Source organism: Salmo trutta, chromosome 16 (assembly GCF_901001165.1).
Source record: "Salmo trutta chromosome 16, fSalTru1.1, whole genome shotgun sequence".
Classification (NCBI taxonomy): domain Eukaryota; kingdom Metazoa; phylum Chordata; class Actinopteri; order Salmoniformes; family Salmonidae; genus Salmo; species Salmo trutta.
In genome coordinates, this window is record NC_042972.1 from 2,492,460 (window position 1) to 2,513,255 (window position 20,796).

General features: G+C 42.0%; 1 protein-coding gene across 1 annotated transcript; it reads right to left on the reverse strand.

The window, feature by feature from the left end:
- Nucleotides 1-12,225: 12,225 nt before the first annotated feature.
- On the reverse strand, nucleotides 12,226-19,978 carry il10 (interleukin 10). Its single transcript, XM_029692742.1, has 5 exons — nucleotides 19,495-19,978; nucleotides 17,794-17,853; nucleotides 14,806-14,967; nucleotides 13,227-13,289; nucleotides 12,226-13,095 (listed from the first exon to the last, which is right to left on the reverse strand). The coding sequence occupies exons 1-5, from the start codon at nucleotides 19,666-19,668 to the stop codon at nucleotides 13,000-13,002; spliced, it is 555 nt and encodes a 184-aa protein (XP_029548602.1). The 5' UTR covers nucleotides 19,669-19,978; the 3' UTR covers nucleotides 12,226-12,999.
- Nucleotides 19,979-20,796: the final 818 nt, after the last annotated feature.

The following is a 20,796-nucleotide window of genomic DNA, read 5'->3' on the forward strand; positions in this document are numbered from 1 at the left end:
CAGTAGATAAAGGACCTCATCTGACTCTGGGTCAGTAGATAAAGGACCTCATCTGACTCTGGGTCAGTAGATAAAGGGCCCCATCTGACTCTGGGTCAGTAGATAAAGGACCTCATCTGACTCTGGGTCAGTAGATAAAGGGCCTCATCTGACTCTGGGTCAGTAGATAAAGGGCCCCATCTGACTCTGGGTCAGTAGATAAAGGACCCCATCTGACTCTGGGTCAGTAGATAAAGGGCTTCATCTGACTCTGGGTCAGTAGATAAAGGGCTTCATCTGACTCTGGGTCAGTAGATAAAGGACCTCATCTGACTCTGGGTCAGTAGATAAAGGACCCCATCTGACTCTGGGTCAGTAGATAAAGGAGTTCATCTGACTCTGGGTCAGTAGATAAAGGGCCCCATCTGACTCTGGGTCAGTAGATAAAGGACCTCATCTGACTCTGGGTCAGTAGATAAAGGGCCCCATCTGACTCTGGGTCAGTAGATAAAGGGCCTCATCTGACTCTGGGTCAGTAGATAAAGGGCCTCATCTGACTCTGGGTCAGTAGATAAAGGACCTCATCTGACTCTGGGTCAGTAGATAAAGGGCCTCATCTGACTCTGGGTCAGTAGATAAAGGGCCCCATCTGACTCTGGGTCAGTAGATAAAGGACCTCATCTGACTCTGGGTCAGTAGATAAAGGACCTCATCTGACTCTGGGTCAGTAGATAAAGGGCTTCATCTGACTCTGGGTCAGTAGATAAAGGAGATCATCTGACTCTGGGTCAGTAGATAAAGGACCTCATCTGACTCTGGGTCAGTAGATAAAGGACCTCATCTGACTCTGGGTCAGTAGATAAAGGACCTCATCTGACTCTGGGTCAGTAGATAAAGGGCCTCATCTGACTCTGGGTCAGTAGATAAAGGGCCTCATCTGACTCTGGGTCAGTAGATAAAGGACCTCATCTGACTCTGGGTCAGTAGATAAAGGACCTCATCTGACTCTGGGTCAGTAGATAAAGGACCTCATCTGACTCTGGGTCAGTAGATAAAGGGCCCCATCTGACTCTGGGTCAGTAGATAAAGGACCTCATCTGACTCTGGGTCAGTAGATAAAGGGCCTCATCTGACTCTGGGTCAGTAGATAAAGGGCCCCATCTGACTCTGGGTCAGTAGATAAAGGACCCCATCTGACTCTGGGTCAGTAGATAAAGGACCTCATCTGACTCTGGGTCAGTAGATAAAGGACCTCATCTGACTCTGGGTCAGTAGATAAAGGGCCCCATCTGACTCTGGGTCAGTAGATAAAGGACCTCATCTGACTCTGGGTCAGTAGATAAAGGGCCTCATCTGACTCTGGGTCAGTAGATAAAGGGCCCCATCTGACTCTGGGTCAGTAGATAAAGGACCCCATCTGACTCTGGGTCAGTAGATAAAGGGCCTCATCTGACTCTGGGTCAGTAGATAAAGGACCTCATCTGACTCTGGGTCAGTAGATAAAGGGCTTCATCTGACTCTGGGTCAGTAGATAAAGGGCTTCATCTGACTCTGGGTCAGTAGATAAAGGACCTCATCTGACTCTGGGTCAGTAGTTAAAGGACCCCATCTGACTCTGGGTCAGTAGATAAAGGAGTTCATCTGACTCTGGGTCAGTAGATAAAGGGCCCCATCTGACTCTGGGTCAGTAGATAAAGGACCTCATCTGACTCTGGGTCAGTAGATAAAGGGCCTCATCTGACTCTGGGTCAGTAGATAAAGGGCCTCATCTGACTCTGGGTCAGTAGATAAAGGGCCTCATCTGACTCTGGGTCAGTAGATAAAGGACCTCATCTGACTCTGGGTCAGTAGATAAAGGACCTCATCTGACTCTGGGTCAGTAGATAAAGGGCCTCATCTGACTCTGGGTCAGTAGATAAAGGGCCCCATCTGACTCTGGGTCAGTAGATAAAGGACCTCATCTGACTCTGGGTCAGTAGATAAAGGGCCCCATCTGACTCTGGGTCAGTAGATAAAGGGCCTCATCTGACTCTGGGTCAGTAGATAAAGGGCCTCATCTGACTCTGGGTCAGTAGATAAAGGACCTCATCTGACTCTGGGTCAGTAGATAAAGGAGTTAATCTGACTCTGGGTCAGTAGATAAAGGACCTCATCTGACTCTGGGTCAGTAGATAAAGGAGTTAATCTGACTCTGGGTCAGTAGATAAAGGACCTCATCTGACTCTGGGTCAGTAGATAAAGGAGATCATCTGACTCTGGGTCAGTAGATAAAGGACCTCATCTGACTCTGGGTCAGTAGATAAAGGGCCTCATCTGACTCTGGGTCAGTAGATAAAGGAGATCATCTGACTCTGGGTCAGTAGATAAAGGGCCTCATCTGACTCTGGGTCAGTAGATAAAGGACCTCATCTGACTCTGGGTCAGTAGATAAAGGACCTCATCTGACTCTGGGTCAGTAGATAAAGGGCCCCATCTGACTCTGGGTCAGTAGATAAAGGGCCCCATCTGACTCTGGGTCAGTAGATAAAGGACCTCATCTGACTCTGGGTCAGTAGATAAAGGACCTCATCTGACTCTGGGTCAGTAGATAAAGGGCCTCATCTGACTCTGGGTCAGTAGATAAAGGAGTTCATCTGACTCTGGGTCAGTAGATAAAGGGCCTCATCTGACTCTGGGTCAGTAGATAAAGGGCCTCATCTGACTCTGGGTCAGTAGATAAAGGGCCTCATCTGACTCTGGGTCAGTAGATAAAGGGCCCCATCTGACTCTGGGTCAGTAGATAAAGGGCCTCATCTGACTCTGGGTCAGTAGATAAAGGACCTCATCTGACTCTGGGTCAGTAGATAAAGGACCTCATCTGACTCTGGGTCAGTAGATAAAGGGCCTCATCTGACTCTGGGTCAGTAGATAAAGGACCTCATCTGACTCTGGGTCAGTAGATAAAGGAGTTAATCTGACTCTGGGTCAGTAGATAAAGGACCTCATCTGACTCTGGGTCAGTAGATAAAGGGCCCCATCTGACTCTGGGTCAGTAGATAAAGGACCTCATCTGACTCTGGGTCAGTAGATAAAGGAGTTAATCTGACTCTGGGTCAGTAGATAAAGGACCTCATCTGACTCTGGGTCAGTAGATAAAGGAGTTAATCTGACTCTGGGTCAGTAGATAAAGGACCTCATCTGACTCTGGGTCAGTAGATAAAGGAGTTAATCTGACTCTGGGTCAGTAGATAAAGGACCTCATCTGACTCTGGGTCAGTAGATAAAGGGCCCCATCTGACTCTGGGTCAGTAGATAAAGGACCTCATCTGACTCTGGGTCAGTAGATAAAGGGCCTCATCTGACTCTGGGTCAGTAGATAAAGGACCTCATCTGACTCTGGGTCAGTAGATAAAGGAGTTAATCTGACTCTGGGTCAGTAGATAAAGGACCTCATCTGACTCTGGGTCAGTAGATAAAGGAGTTAATCTGACTCTGGGTCAGTAGATAAAGGACCTCATCTGACTCTGGGTCAGTAGATAAAGGAGTTAATCTGACTCTGGGTCAGTAGATAAAGGACCTCATCTGACTCTGGGTCAGTAGATAAAGGACCTCATCTGACTCTGGGTCAGTAGATAAAGGGCTTCATCTGACTCTGGGTCAGTAGATAAAGGGCTTCATCTGACTCTGGGTCAGTAGATAAAGGACCTCATCTGACTCTGGGTCAGTAGATAAAGGAGATCATCTGACTCTGGGTCAGTAGATAAAGGGCCTCATCTGACTCTGGGTCAGTAGATAAAGGACCTCATCTGACTCTGGGTCAGTAGATAAAGGACCTCATCTGACTCTGGGTCAGTAGATAAAGGGCCCCATCTGACTCTGGGTCAGTAGATAAAGGGCCCCATCTGACTCTGGGTCAGTAGATAAAGGACCTCATCTGACTCTGGGTCAGTAGATAAAGGACCTCATCTGACTCTGGGTCAGTAGATAAAGGGCCTCATCTGACTCTGGGTCAGTAGATAAAGGAGTTCATCTGACTCTGGGTCAGTAGATAAAGGGCCTCATCTGACTCTGGGTCAGTAGATAAAGGGCCTCATCTGACTCTGGGTCAGTAGATAAAGGGCCTCATCTGACTCTGGGTCAGTAGATAAAGGGCCCCATCTGACTCTGGGTCAGTAGATAAAGGGCCTCATCTGACTCTGGGTCAGTAGATAAAGGACCTCATCTGACTCTGGGTCAGTAGATAAAGGACCTCATCTGACTCTGGGTCAGTAGATAAAGGGCCTCATCTGACTCTGGGTCAGTAGATAAAGGAGTTAATCTGACTCTGGGTCAGTAGATAAAGGAGTTAATCTGACTCTGGGTCAGTAGATAAAGGACCTCATCTGACTCTGGGTCAGTAGATAAAGGACCTCATCTGACTCTGGGTCAGTAGATAAAGGGCCTCATCTGACTCTGGGTCAGTAGATAAAGGGCCTCATCTGACTCTGGGTCAGTAGATAAAGGGCCTCATCTGACTCTGGGTCAGTAGATAAAGGACCTCATCTGACTCTGGGTCAGTAGATAAAGGACCTCATCTGACTCTGGGTCAGTAGATAAAGGACCTCATCTGACTCTGGGTCAGTAGATAAAGGGCCTCATCTGACTCTGGGTCAGTAGATAAAGGGCCTCATCTGACTCTGGGTCAGTAGATAAAGGACCTCATCTGACTCTGGGTCAGTAGATAAAGGGCCTCATCTGACTCTGGGTCAGTAGATAAAGGACCTCATCTGACTCTGGGTCAGTAGATAAAGGAGTTCATCTGACTCTGGGTCAGTAGATAAAGGAGATCATCTGACTCTGGGTCAGTAGATAAAGGACCTCATCTGACTCTGGGTCAGTAGATAAAGGACCTCATCTGACTCTGGGTCAGTAGATAAAGGACCTCATCTGACTCTGGGTCAGTAGATAAAGGACCTCATCTGACTCTGGGTCAGTAGATAAAGGACCTCATCTGACTCTGGGTCAGTAGATAAAGGGCCTCATCTGACTCTGGGTCAGTAGATAAAGGGCTTTATTGCCAAAATCCAGAAGTATCACAGGTTTTATCACAAGACGATCACTGTTCACACTTCAGCTGTATTGACACAGACATTGTAGACCTCGTCAACTGAATTCCTAGATAACAGAATACTGTGTATATCTTTGGAACAACCAGTGTTGTTGTCAGAGTACGAGACTGTTTTGTTTCTCATAACGGATTCTGAAACAAAACACACTGAAAGTACAGCCGTTTGCAGTTGCATCACTTTCCATGGTTTTTAGTGTCACCCCTGTTGACGTCAAGTGATGCACAAAAACGCATAAACATGGAAAGTGAAAGCCTAATGTGACATATTTTAGGTTGGCACCTTTCTCAGCTGTTGACTTGTTATGGTGGTGAAGAATAATCTTTCCCCTCTGTTGGCTGCTTCAAGAAACATACTAAATTTGTCTTCATCATTTTAACCTTCATATTAAAGGGACTCTCCAGAGCTTTTATATACTGAACGAAAATATAACTAAAACATACATAAACATAAAAACAATTTCATTAGGTTTTTACTGAGTTAGAGTTTACATATAAGGAAATCAGTCAATTGAAATAAATTCATTAAGGCCTAATCTATGGATTTTAACATGACTGGGAATACAGTTATGCTTCTGTTGGTCACAGATACCTTAAAAAAAAACAATGAGCCTCAGGATCTCGTCACGGTATCTCTGTGCATTCAAATCGCCATCGATAAAATGCAATTATGTTCGTTGTCCGTAACTTATGCCTGCCCCATACCATAACCCCACCTCCACCATGGGGCCCATACCATAACCCCACCTCCACCATGGGGCCCATTAACCCCACCTCCACCATGGGGCCCATACCATAATCCCACCACCACCACCACCACTCTCTTCAGCCATTCCTTTTGAAAGTAGTCAAAACAGGTCCCCGTTTTTTTTTGGTGTACTACATCATCAAAGTGTTTATTATGTCAACCATTTTGTGTGATATTCAATGTCCTGCCATTTTTTTTATTTTTTCTTATTCTTTTTAGAAGAAACAAAAAAAATTTGCAATTCTATTTGTACTATATTTTATTTGTTATGTTTAATATCCTGTAGTCTATCTTTAATATTAATACTGTATTACCGTCTCCTGTGTGCAATCAGAATGTTTAGAACATAGAATTACCGTCTCCTGTGTGCAATCAGAATGTTTAGAACATAGAATTACCGTCTCCTGTGTGCAATCAGAATGTTTAGAACATAGAATTACCGTCTCCTGTGTGCAATCAGAATGTTTAGAACATAGAATTACCGTCTCCTGTGTGCAATCAGAATGTTTAGAACATAGAATTACCGTCTCCTGTGTGCAATCAGAATGTTTAGAACATAGAATTACCGTCTCCTGTGTGCAATCAGAATGTTTAGAACATAGAATTACCGTCTCCTGTGTGCAATCAGAATGTTTAGAACATAGAATTACCGTCTCCTGTGTGCAATCAGAATGTTTAGAACATAGAATTCCGAAAAAGAACAATAAGGTTGAATTAGCATTCCAATGGTTAAAACGCTAACCTGGGTTTGGTGTGTTGATTGGCTTTATAGATATAGATATATATAGATATAGATATATATATAATAGATATATATATATATATATATATATATATATAATATCTGTGTCATTTCCCCGACCAGAAACGAAGTCAGTCATCTGTCACCTATTGACATGATACAGACAGACGAACATTAGTCAGTTTTCCAGACAGACAGACAGTCGTGAAGGTGCCAGTATGAAGAGAGGAAGGTCTGGCACCTCGTGAAACTGAAAAACACACCCCCCCCACCCCCACCCCAATCCTCCATCATCCATCATCACTGCAGTGTGATTCAATTATTCAAGGTCAAGTTAGATAGTATGAAGTGAAAGAAGGCAATTTAACCTTAATCTCAATGCACTACATTGAAAGAGTTTGACATGTTTATATTATCTAAAGATACGTGTTTAGACCTATAGCTGTTTATCAGGGTGTTTTTTTGCCGTGACAGAGAACAGCAGGGTTTCTCAAACAACGGTCCTCGGGACCCCAAAGGGGGGGCCCGTTTTTTTTTTTTTACCCATAACAACTACACAGCTGATTAAAATGATCAAAGCTCAATGATTCGTTGATTATTTGAATCAGCTGTGTAGTGTGAAGACCACGTTTTTTTTTCTTCGAAAAAGCTCATTTACAGGCTATGTCCCAAATGGCACCCTATTTAGTGCACTACTTTTAGTCCAGGGTTCCCTATTTAGTGCACTACTTTTAGTCCAGGGTTCCCTATTTAGTGCACTACTTTTAGTCCAGGGATCCCTATTTAGTGCACTCCTTTAGACCAGGGTTCCCTATTTAGTGCACTACTTTAGACCAGGGACCATAGGGCTCATAGTGCACTACTTTAGACCAGGGACCATAGGGCTCATAGTGCATTATTTAGGGAATACGGTGCCATTTGGGATGCAGTAGCATTTCTCCTGACAACCATGCAGACCAGCACGCTGATACAAACCCTGTACCCTGGATCAGTCATCACCCTTTAACCCTGTACCCTGTACCCTGGATCAGTCATCACCCTTTAACCCTGTACCCTGTACCCTGGATCAGTCATCACCTTTTAACCCTGTACCCTGGATCAGTCATCACCCTTTAACCCTGTACCCTGGATCAGTCATCACCTTTTAACCCTGTACCCTGGATCAGTCATCACCTGTTAACCCTGTACCCTGTACCCTGGATCAGTCATCACCCTGTACCCTGTACCCTGGATCAGTCATCACCTTTTTAACCCTGTACCCTGGATCAGTCATCACCTTTTAACCCTGTACCCTGGATCCGTCATCACCTTTTAACCCTGTACCCTGGATCCGTCATCACCTTTTAACCCTGTACCCTGGATCAGTCATCACCTTTTAACCCTGTACCCTGGATCAGTCATCACCTTTTAACCCTGTACCCTGGATCAGTCATCACCTTTTAACCCTTTTAACCCTGTACCCTGGATCAGTCATCACCTTTTAACCCTTTTAACCCTGTACCCTGGATCAGTCATCACCTTTTAACCCTGTACCCTGGATCAGTCATCACCCTTTAACCCTGTACCCTGTACCCTGGATCAGTCATCACCTGTTAACCCTGTACCCTGTATCAGTCATCACCTTTTAACCCTGTACCCTGGATCAGTCATCACCTTTTAACCCTGTACCCTGGATCAGTCATCACCCTTTAACCCTGTACCCTGGATCAGTCATCACCTTTTAACCCTGTACCCTGGATCAGTCATCACCCTTTAACCCTGTACCCTGGATCAGTCATCACCCTTTAACCCTGTACCCTGGATCAGTCATCACCTTTAACCCTGTACTCTGGATCAGTCATCACCCTTTAACCCTGTACCCTGGATCAGTCATCACCCTTTAACCCTCACCCTGGATCAGTCATCACCCTTTAACCCTGTACCCTGTACCCTGGATCAGTCATCACCCTTTAACCCTGTACCCTAGATTAGTCATCACCTATTTAACCCTGTACCCTGTACCCTGGATCAGTCATCACCCTTTAACCCTCACCCTGGATCAGTCATCACCCTTTAACCCTGTACCCTGGATCAGTCATCACCCTTTAACCCTGTACCCTGTACCCTGTACCCTGGATCAGTCATCACCCTTTAACCCTGTACCCTGTACCCTGGATCAGTCATCACCTGTTAACCCTGTACCCTGGATCAGTCATCACCTTTTAACCCTGTACCCTAGATTAGTCATCACCCTTTAACCCTGTACCCTGGATCAGTCATCACCCTTTAACCCTGTACCCTGGATCAGTCATCACCCTTTAACCCTGTACCCTGTACCCTGTACCCTAGATTAGTCATCACCTATTTAACCCTGTACCCTGGATCAGTCATCACCTTTTAACCCTCACCCTAGGTTAGTCATCACCCTTTAACCCTCACCCTGTACCCTGGATCAGTCATCACCTTTTAACCCTCACCCTGTACCCTGGATCAGTCATCACCTATTTAACCCTGTACCCTGTACCCTGGATCAGTCATCACCTTTTAACCCTCACCCTGTACCCTGGATCAGTCATCACCTTTTAACCCTCACCCTGTACCCTGGATCAGTCATCACCTATTTAACCCTGTACCCTTTGACAATGTGTATGTGAATGACTCTCGTTGGAGATTTCGATAAGATGCATAATCCATTGCTGAGGTGTCACCGGTCACAACATCCTCATCAGACACTCATAATGCACCTGTTTGTCTATCTTAAATAAGCCTGCACACTAGATGAGTCAACGCCTTCTAATCTTCAGGTGATGCTCTCGGCAAGATAGCGTTCATCAATTGCTTGGTGGTTTAAACAGAGCGTGAGTACTTGGTGGTTTAAGTACTATTCTGACTGTCTGTTTCACTGCTGCCCTGATGCACGTTCAAAGATTAGCGTCATACATCTATTTCCTCTTAACAAATCTCTGACTAGTTTCAGTGCGCTACAAGAATACACACACACACACACACACACACACACACACACACATGTCTCTCTCTCTCTCTCTCTCTCTGCAGAAATGCATCAGCATCTCCCTCGGATGAAAACCACAGATAGAGAATCGTCTCAGTCAGACGAAATATGCAGACTAAGGTTTCGTTTCAACACGTTTTTCCTTTCAAATTGTCTCATTTTGTATATTCAAACAAGGTGAGGCTAGAAGGGTTTTCGTTCCAGTAAAGGTTCTGCTGGTAAGTGCTCTGGTGCAGGGCTGCCTGCTGGTAAGTCTTCTATGTGGGTCATGTTTGCGGTTAAGAGTGTGGACACCAGTAGCTTAACGTCTGCTGTTATGGTTTAGTGCATGGTGTCAAGCCTCGAGTCAGTTAGTGTTAGAAACATGGTATCTAATGTAGACCAATAATCTGTACTCACCGAAATGGTCTTTACATTTTAATGTTATTTAGCAGAGGTCAAAGAATCATATGTGTTTCAGAGTTCAGATCAAAAGTTTATTTGTCACGTGCGCCGAATAGAACAGGTGTAGTAGACCTTACAGTGAAATGCTGAATACAACAGGTGTAGTAGACCTTACAGTGAAATGCTGAATACAACAGGTGTAGTAGACCTCACAGTGAAATGCTGAATACAACAGGTGTAGTAGACCTTACAGTGAAATGCTGAATACAACAGGTGTAGTAGACCTTACAGTGAAATGCTGAATACAACAGGTGTAGTAGACCTCACAGTGAAATGCTGAATACAACAGGTGTAGTAGACCTTACAGTGAAATGCTGAATACAACAGGTGTAGACCTTACAGTGAAATGCTGAATACAACAGGTGTAGTAGACCTCACAGTGAAATGCTGAATACAACAGGTGTAGTAGACCTTACAGTGAAATGCTGAATACAACAGGTGTAGTAGACCTTACAGTGAAATGCTGAATACAACAGGTGTAGTAGACCTCACAGTGAAATGCTGAATACAACAGGTGTAGTAGACCTCACAGTGAAATGCTGAATACAACAGGTGTAGTAGACCTTACAGTGAAATGCTGAATACAACAGGTGTAGAACTCACAGTGAAATGCTGAATACAACAGGTGTAGTAGACCTTACAGTGAAATGCTGAATACAACAGGTGTAGTAGACCTCACAGTGAAATGCTGAATACAACAGGTGTAGTAGACCTCACAGTAAAATGCTGAATACAACAGGTGTAGTAGACCTTACAGTGAAATGCTGAATACAACAGGTGTAGTAGACCTCACAGTGAAATGCTGAATACAACAGGTGTAGTAGACCTTACAGTGAAATGTTTACTTACAGGCTCTAACCAATAGTGCAAAAAAGGTATTAGGTGAACAATAGGTAAATAAAGAAATAAAACAACAGTAAAAAGACAGGCTATATACAGTAGCGAGGCTATAAAAGTAGCGAGGCTACATACAGACACCGGTTAGTCAGGCTGATTGAGGTAGTATGTACATGTAGATATGGTTAAAGTGACTATGCATATATGATGAACAGAGAGTAGCAGTAGCGTAAAAGAGGGGTTGGCGGGGGGTGAGTTTGTACTGTATGCCGCTTTGGAATCCAACACCCAAAGACATCTCATTAAAATTAGCTGTTCTGCTATTTCAGAAGGAGGAGAAGAACCACATGATGAGACATCAGATTCAGAAGGTCTTTATTGTGCTGTCGCTGCAGCATTACAACAGAATGTGGAACACTTAAAAAGGCTTTACATTTTAAAGTTTAAAAGAAGAACTGAGGTAAAAAAAAACGGTTCCAAAGTAGAAAATGTTATTTTAAAACTGCAGAGCAGAGAAAGTTAAAAAAAAAAAAACATCATAAATAAATACAAAAACATTGTAGCTAAAACACCCGTTTGTTAAAATCTCTTGAAAAAAAGATATGGAACAGTTGATTTTTATCTCAACTAGACTAACCTGGCTAAATGAAGGTTAAACAAAAATACACTCTACCTCACAAATATTTAGAACACCTACTCATTCAAGGGTTTTTCTTTATTTTTACTATTTTCTACATTGTAGAATAATAGTGAAGACATCAACACTATGAAATAACACATGTGGAATCATGTAGTAACCAAAAAAGTGTTTAAATAAATACAAATACATTTTACATTTGAGATTCTTCAAAGTAGCCATCCTTTGCCTTGATGACAGCTTTGCACATTCTGGGCTTTTCTCTTGGAAACCCTCTAAGTTATTGTTAACGTTGTTGTAAAATGGTCGAAGTAGCTGATTTGTGTTAAAAGTTACATTGTTTATTTTGAATAGAATGTTGGGAGTTTTCAACAATGGAAGCTTTAGAATTTCGAGGAAATCCCATGAAAGTGGATGAAGTTTAATAAGTTCAATACAAGTTTTTAATAGTTTTAAAAAGTATAAATAGTTTTTAAAAAGTTGTCTGAAATAATAATGTCAGAAATAATTTGTATAGCCACACTTTTTCACAAGCCACACATTTTGGTGCAGTATTCCACTTAGATTCACGGACGGTTTTAATTTAAATCAATACTGATATTGGTAGTAAATATACTGTAAGAGCGTTGGACTAGTAACCGAAAGGTTGCAAGTTCGAATCCCCGAGCTGACAAGGTACAAAATCTGTCGTTCTGCCCCTGAACGAGGCAGTTAACCCACTGTTCCTAGGCCGTCATTGAAAATAAGAATTTGTTCTTAACTGACTTGACTAGAGATAAAGGTTAAAAAATAAAAATATATAAAAACAATTTTTAAAAATACAGATCAGTCAATGATCACATATTAAAACATGTTAAAGGTACATTCTCTGTCACACTGGTAAATGTATAGCCTAGATTTTCCTTCTCACTGGTTTTTACACATTTACAATAACACATGATTCCTTATTCCACATGGTGGCTAGTTTAACGTCATGACGATACCATAGGGAAGGAAGGAAGGTGCAGAAAGTCAATCCTAAAAAAAAAAAAAAAATGCTACACATTTGATGCAATACTTTACAGCAGAATGTTTCAGTCAATATGACTCAGTAATAAACGTTTTGATTAACCTGAGACTAAATGTGGTTCAGGGACTTTAAAGAAAAGGTCCTGTGTGCCTTAGTTGGTAGAGCGTGACGCTTGCAAGCTCAGCCAAGATTAGGAACAGGGGTTTGCTTCCCACTGGGACTACCACCCATACAAAACATGTATGAAAAACAGTACTCTCAGTCACTTTGGATAAAAGGTAAATGCCATATATTATATTGTAATGATGAAGTCCTCAGAAGTAATTGTTGAAGGTGTTCTTTCAGAACTAAAGAGTAGGACTAGAGACTAGTAACGTAGAGAGCAGGTCCTCAGGACCCATAAACTTTAGTCTCATGGTCTTCCACAAAGACACAGTCCCAGATATTTGAGCTTTGGAGGTTATTAGAAGTTAGGGTTAGTCACAGAACTCTGGCAAATTCTGATTGGTCCAGGCTCAGGGTCATGGGTCAGTGTTTGCGCCTCTTAGAGACCAGGTACTCCTCGATGTAGTTGAAGAGCAGGTCCAGCTCTCCCATTGCCTTATACAGGCCCTTATCCTGCATCTAGACACACAGGAAACAGACACTCAGGTTAGAGGAACCACCCACACACACACACGCGCCATATGTGCGCGCACACACACACACACTCATTCAACTCACTCACTGAGAGGCTGAGGCTGAAGGAGACTTACCTTCTTATACGAGGAGATGAACTCGTTGATGTCAAACGGTTTCTTACAGGAGAAGTAGTTCCTCTGTAGAGAGAGAGAGAGATTAGGATTGTTATAGTAGTAGACTGTTGCACCACGCAGCAGTATTGGATGCAGAGTGCTGGCTGCTGCAAAAGTATACTGGGAACACAAAACACACATTCTCTCACTCTCACTCTCTCTGTCTGTCTGTCTGTCTGTCTGTCTGTCTGTCTGTCTGTCTGTCTTTCTCTCTCTTTCTCGCTCTCTCTCGTTCTCTCACTGTCTGTCTGTCTGTCTGTCTGTCTGTCTGTCTGTCTGTCTGTCTGTCTGTCTGTCTGTCTGTCTTTCTGTCTTTCTCTCTCTTTCTCTCTCTTTCTCTTTCTCTCTCTCTCTCGTTGTCTGTCTGTCTGTCTGTCTGTCTGTCTGTCTGTCTGTCTGTCTGTCTGTCTTTCTCTCTCTTTCTTTCTCTTTCTCTCTCTCTCTCGTTGTCTGTCTGTCTGTCTGTCTGTCTGTCTGTCTGTCTGTCTGTCTGTCTGTCTCTCTGTCTCTCTAGCGTGGGAACAGTAGGTTTGTTGGATGCTGTGTACGTTAGGAAGTAGCCGTGTTGTGTGTTTTGGGGTTTAGACCGCCAGCTGGCTCCTAAATCGGATGTTTCTGACGAGGCTTGCATATTACTACTATGTCATACAACCTGACAGAGCTTTAATGACATGAAACACAACCATGGAAATATCATCTCAACAATATCCCTGTGACCTTAACCAAACCACATCAAGACACTTTCACATCATACACTCAGAACGCTTTCACAGGATATAGGACCAGGCTATATAGGACCAGATTATATAGGACCAGATTATATAGGACCAGATTATATAGGACCAGATTATATAGGACCAGATTATATAGGACTATATAGAACCAGATTATATAGGACTATATAGGACCAGATTATATAGGACTATATAGGACCAGATTATATAGGACCAGATTATATAGGACCAGATTATATAGGACCAGATTATATACAGTGCCTTCAGAAAGTATTCACATTTTGTTGTGTTACAAAGTGGGATTAAAATGCATTGCATTGTCATTTTTTGTTAGTGGAAGATACATTTTAAAATGTATTAAAAAAAATGCATGAAAAATACAACACATATCTTGATTAGATAAGCATAGAACCCCCTAACAACAGAGAATGTATGGCCAGGCTACGTATCGGTCCAGGCAACGTATCGGTCCAGGCTACGTATCGGTCCAGTCTACATATCGGTCCTGTCTACGTATCGGTCCAGTCTACGTATCGGTCCAGTCTACATATCGGTCCAGTCTACGTATCGGTCCAGTCTACGTATCGGTCCAGTCTACATATCGGTCCAGTCTACGTATCGGTCCAGGCTACATATCGGTCCAGTCTACATATCGGTCCAGTCTACGTATCGGTCCAGTCTACGTATCGGTCCAGTCTACATATCGGTCCAGTCTACATATCGGTCCAGTCTACATATCGGTCCAGTCTACGTATCGGTCCAGTCTACATATCGGTCCAGTCTACGTATCGGTCCAGTCTACTTACGCATTGGACGATCTCTTTCTTCAGCTCGTGGAAGATGTTTCCGATGGAGTCGATGGGAGATTTAAAGTCGTTGTTCTGTGTTCTGTTGTTCATGGCGGTGGGCAACACCGTGTCGAGATAGAACTTCAGGATGCTGTCCATAGCGTGACACCCCACCGGGCTCTGAAGAGGAACCAAACCTCATTAATATCACACCGACAGAGAGAGGAAGAGTAACTAACTAACACTAACTGAAGAGAAGGAAATTATACTGAGGAAACTATCCAGCAACTCTTGGAGTACATTGGAAGTTGATTTCAAAATTTACATCTCTGTTAATAAAATCAACACAAATTGGCATGGAACTACTACAGTATAACCAGTATAGTCATCAATATACCCAGTATAGCCATCAGTATACCTAGTATAGCCATCAATATACCTAGTATAGCCATCAATATAACCAGTATAGCCATCAGTATAACCAGTATAGCCATCAATATACCTAGTATAGCCATCAATATAACCAGTATAGCCATCAATATACCTAGTATAGCCATCAGTCTAACCAGTATAGCCATCAGTATAACCAGTATAACTAGTATAGCCATCAATATAACCAGTATAGCCATCAGTATAACCAGTATAGCCATCACTATAACCAGTATAACTAGTATAGCCATCAATATAACCAGTATAGCCATCAGTATAACCAGTATAACTAGTATAGCCATCAGTATAACCAGTATAGCCATCAGTATAACCAGTATAACTAGTATAGCCATCAGTATAAGCAGTATAACTAGTATAGCCATCAGTATAAGCAGTATAACTAGTATAGCCATCAGTATAACCAGTATAACTAGTATAGCCATCAGTATAACCATTATAACTAGTATAACTAGTATAGCCATCAGTATAACCAGTATAACTAGTATAGCCATCAGTATAACCAGTATAACTAGTATAGCCATCAGTATAACCAGTATAACTAGTATAGCCATCAGTATAACTAGTATAGCCATCAGTATAAACAGTATAACTAGTATAGCCATCAGTATAGCTAGTATAGCCATCAGTATAACCAGTATAACTAGTATAGCCATCAGTATAACCAGTATAACTAGTATAGCCATCAGTATAACTAGTATAGCCATCAGTATAACCAGTATAACTAGTATAGCCATCAGTATAACCAGTATAACTAGTATAGCCATCAGTATAACCAGTATAACTAGTATAGCCATCAGTATAACTAGTATAGCCATCAGTATAACCAGTATAACTAGTATAGCCATCAGTATAACTAGTATAGCCATCAGTATAACCAGTATAACTAGTATAGCCATCAGTATAACCAGTATAGCCATCAGTATAACCAGTATAACTAGTATAGCCATCAGTATAACTAGTATAGCCATCAGTATAACCAGTATAACTAGTATAGCCATCAGTATAACCAGTATAACTAGTATAGCCATCAGTATAACCAGTATAACTAGTATAGCCATCAGTATAACTAGTATAGCCATCAGTATAACCAGTATAACTAGTATAGCCATCAGTATAACTAGTATAGCCATCAGTATAACCAGTATAACTAGTAAGCATCAGTATAACTAGTATAGCCATCAGTATAACCAGTATAACTAGTATAGCCATCAGTATAACTAGTATAGCCATCAGTATAACCAGTATAACTAGTATAGCCATCAGTATAACTAGTATAGCCATCAGTATAACCAGAATAACTAGTATAGCCATCAGTATAACCAGTATAACTAGTATAGCCATCAGTATAACTAGTATCACCATCAGTATAACCAGTATAACTAGTATAGCCATCAGTATAACTAGTATAGCCATCACTATAACCAGTATAGCCATCAGTATAACCAGTATAGCCATCAGTATAACCAGTATAACTAGTATAGCCATCAGTATAACTAGTATAGCCATCAGTATAACCAGTATAACTAGTATAGCCATCAGTATAACCAGTATAACTAGTATAGCCATCAGTATAACCAGTATAACTAGTATAGCCATCAGTATAACTAGTATAACCAGTATAACCAGTATAAACAGTATAGCCATCAGTATAACCAGTATAACTAGTATAGCCATCAGTATAATCAGTATAACTAGTATAGCCATCAGTATAATCAGTATAACTAGTATAGCCATCAGTATAACTAGTATAGCCATCAGTATAACCAGTATAACTAGTATAGCCATCAGTATAACTAGTATAGCCATCAGTATAACCAGTATAACTAGTATAGCCATCAGTATAACCAGTATAACTAGTATAGCCATCAGTATAACCAGTATAACTAGTATAGCCATCAGTATAACTAGTATAGCCATCAGTATAACCAGTTTAACTAGTATAGCCATCAGTATAACTAGTATAGCCATCAGTATAACCAGTATAGCTAGTATAGCCATCAGTATAACCAGTATAACTAGTATAGCCATCAGTATAACCAGTATAGCCATCAGTATAACCAGTATAGCCATCAGTATAACCAGTATAGCCATCAGTATAACTAGTATAGCCATCAGTATAACCAGTATAACCAGTATAGCCATCAGTATAACCAGTATAACTAGTATAGCCATCAGTATAACCAGTATAGCCATCAGTATAACCAGTATAGCCACCAGTATAACTAGTATAGCCATCAGTATAACTAGTATAGCCATCAGTATAACCAGTATAGCCATCAGTATAACCAGTATAGCCATCAGTATAACTAGTATAGCCATCAGTATAACTAGTATAGCCATCAGTATAACCAGTATAACCAGTATAGCCATCAGTATAACCAGTATAACTAGTATAGCCATCAGTATAACCAGTCTAGCCATCAGTATAACCAGTATAACTAGTATAGCCATCAGTATAACTAGTATAGCCATCAGTATAACCAGTATAGCCATCACTATAACTAGTATAGAAAACTCTATCCTGCTGTTAGAACAGACAGAATAATGTGAACTCACCTTCAAGTGGTGTAGAATGCCTTCGTCCAGCAGGGACGTCTCCAGCTCGTCATTAGCCTCCTGCAGACAACAAACAGCCCAGTTTTTAGACTCTGTTCCCTGATGCTTGTTTTGTATCAAATCAAAGTTTGTTCATCACGTGCACAGGATATAGTGAGTGTAAACGGTACAGTGAAATGCTTACTGAAGGCTAATATATCTATGTTTCTTCCACAATATGCATCAAGTCTCTCTGGTGTCGTGGTTAGTTGCCTTACTATCAATTCCTTTTTTTTTGCTGTCAAAAACTGAAACTGAAGCCATTATTTAGGACAGAAGCTTCTACTTTTACTAAACAAATTGTTTGAACAACAATGTAATATGTCTTGCTGGGATTTGACCCAATTAGCTGTCGTCAGTGAGTGTTCTGGTCCCCGAGATCTTCTCTCTACCCGTTGAGCTACTGTTCAGGTGACATTTAGAGGTCGGTGTTTCGAAAGGAACTTGGAATCCAAGTTAGCGCTGGAACACACAGCGAAAATCAATGGGATTTTGCAAACCACGTGATCAAACGAAGCTTCGGACGATCATTGATCAAGCGGTAATGTTACTTTGAAACTAGTATCGGGAGCTCCGGTATCAATCGTCCCATCGATTACCAAGTGCTATAACAAAACAGATGTTGCCTGCATTCTGATTTTCATTTGGTTGTCGTGGCAGAGGTCAGAGATAGTCAGTAGAGAGAGAGAGAGGGAGACCACTGCCCATGTTGAGGTACAAGGAGAGGATCAACAGGTCATCAGAGTTACAAGGCAGTCTGGTAAAGCACATTACACAGCAATTTACAGCAATTTACATCATCTTGGCTCGACTGTAGCCTGACTGTAACAAACGTCGTTGGCTGCGTTCTGATTTAATTTGGTTGTTGTGGAGATTGAAGGCATGGCTGCGCTCAACAATTGATACAAAGCAGATTGAACCATGTTGCTGTCTGTCATATCCACCAGGACAAAACTGCTTCCCATAGATAGAAAAACAATATGCCTCAAAAGGTATTTGGTGCATTTAAGTGAATTGAGACTAAAAATCTGAGCCCTCTCTACCATATATATATATATCTTTGTATAAAGTTGCAACCGGTTATTGCCTGTTATTGAATATGTATGTTTTTAAAAAAAAACCTTTTTAACAATAACTTTCGGCATGTATAAATTCAAAATCTCTAGGAGAAATATTGACTGAGGTGTCCCTTTTGGCAGGGCCTGGTTTTTATTTTTATTTTAAGGAGGTGGAGTGCAATTGTGAATGACAATGATTTGTTGCTATGTATTTCTGAAGTCTATTGTTTGAGCTTGTTGGTGACTTTCTGAACTGTTAAGAGTAAGAACACAGTTTAAAATAATAAGACAAATATTAAAGTGTTTCAGTTGTGATATTGACAAAATTATCTGAATTTTTTTGGGGGGTTTGTATTTTCCCTTAAATTCACCAGATATAACCATTTCATAGCTATTTGTGTGTATGTATATATATATATATTTCTCACGGGGGGCATGGCCCCGGACCCCCCTAAAGAGAATTGACACTGGAACCAAGTGACCCTGACCCCTCCCCCTCCCCAATATCCAACACAAAGTTATGCCCTTGACTTACGTAGTAGTATAGTATATATGTAGTACTTACACATGTAGTATAGTGTACAGAGAGAGAGAGAGAACTTACATAGTAGTCTCTGATGGTGGAGAAGGCTGTGCGGAGTTCCTTCAGTCTGACGGGGAAGCCCTCTATAAAGGAACAGCAACGGTCGGAGCACGGCACACGTCTGCACTGGGCATGCTCACACTGCAGCTCTGCAACCAGCAGCACGGATAGGAGGAGAGAGGAGTAGGAAGGCATCCTGGAGTCTACTGGTGCTGCAGTCTATTGTTTCCACACTCAACTGGGTACTGCACTCTACTTCTGTTTCTGGTGTCTCCTGGTACTGGAGTGCGCCGGCTCGTGGTTGTTCTCTAGGTGGTCCTCTTGAGGAGTAGACAAGAGAGCATGTGTAACTCTGGCCTAAACCCCTCATCATTTATACCCTGAGAAACGCCTCAAACTGTTTCCTCCTGTGATGCGAACACAGTCGGTCATGTGATCTGGTGATGGGGGTTAGAGGGAGGGAGTTCCTGGCAGCACTAGGGTTAAAACATCTCACACTTGATGTTTTATGATGCAACATATTCAGTCATTTACATGTTTATTGCGTTAGGGAAAGTTCTGTGTGTGTAATGAGAGACAGCTCACTCCTCCCTCCCTTCCTTCTCATTTCATATTCACTCATGTTCTTTAAGAACCTTGGACAGAAATAGAGAGATGGAATAGATATTTATACATGAATCATAAAAAAAAAAAGATGCAAGTCTTTATTTCTGTTAAATTTGCTTTGTAAGTGTTTCTGTCCGTCACGACAGCGTTCTGGTTTCTTAGGGTTAATAATGTCAAGGATGCAGCTACACTGAGTGGACAAAACATTATGAACACCTGCTCTTTCTGTGTCAAAGACTGACCCAGGTGAATCCAGGTGAAAAGCTATGATTCCTTATTGATGTCACTTGTTAAATCCACTTTAATCAGTGTAGATGAAGGGGGAGGAGACATGGTTAAAGAAGGATATTTAAGCCTTGAGACAATTGAGACATGGATTGTGTGTAATGTGTGCCATTCAGAGGGTGAATGGACAAGACAAAATATTTAAGTGCCTTTGAATGGGGTATGGTAGTAGGTACCAGTGGCACCGGTTTGTGTCAAGAACTGCAATGTTGCTGGGTTTTTCCACGCTCAACAGTTTTTCCGTGTGTATCAAGAATGGTCCACCACCCAAAGGACATCTAGACAACTTGACACAACTGTGGGGAAGCATTGGGGTCAACATGGGCCAGCATCCCTGAGGAACGGCTTTCGACACTTTGTAGAGTCCATGTCCCCGACGAATTGAGGCTGTTCTGAGAGGGAAAGGGGCTGACACAATATTAGGAAATTCCT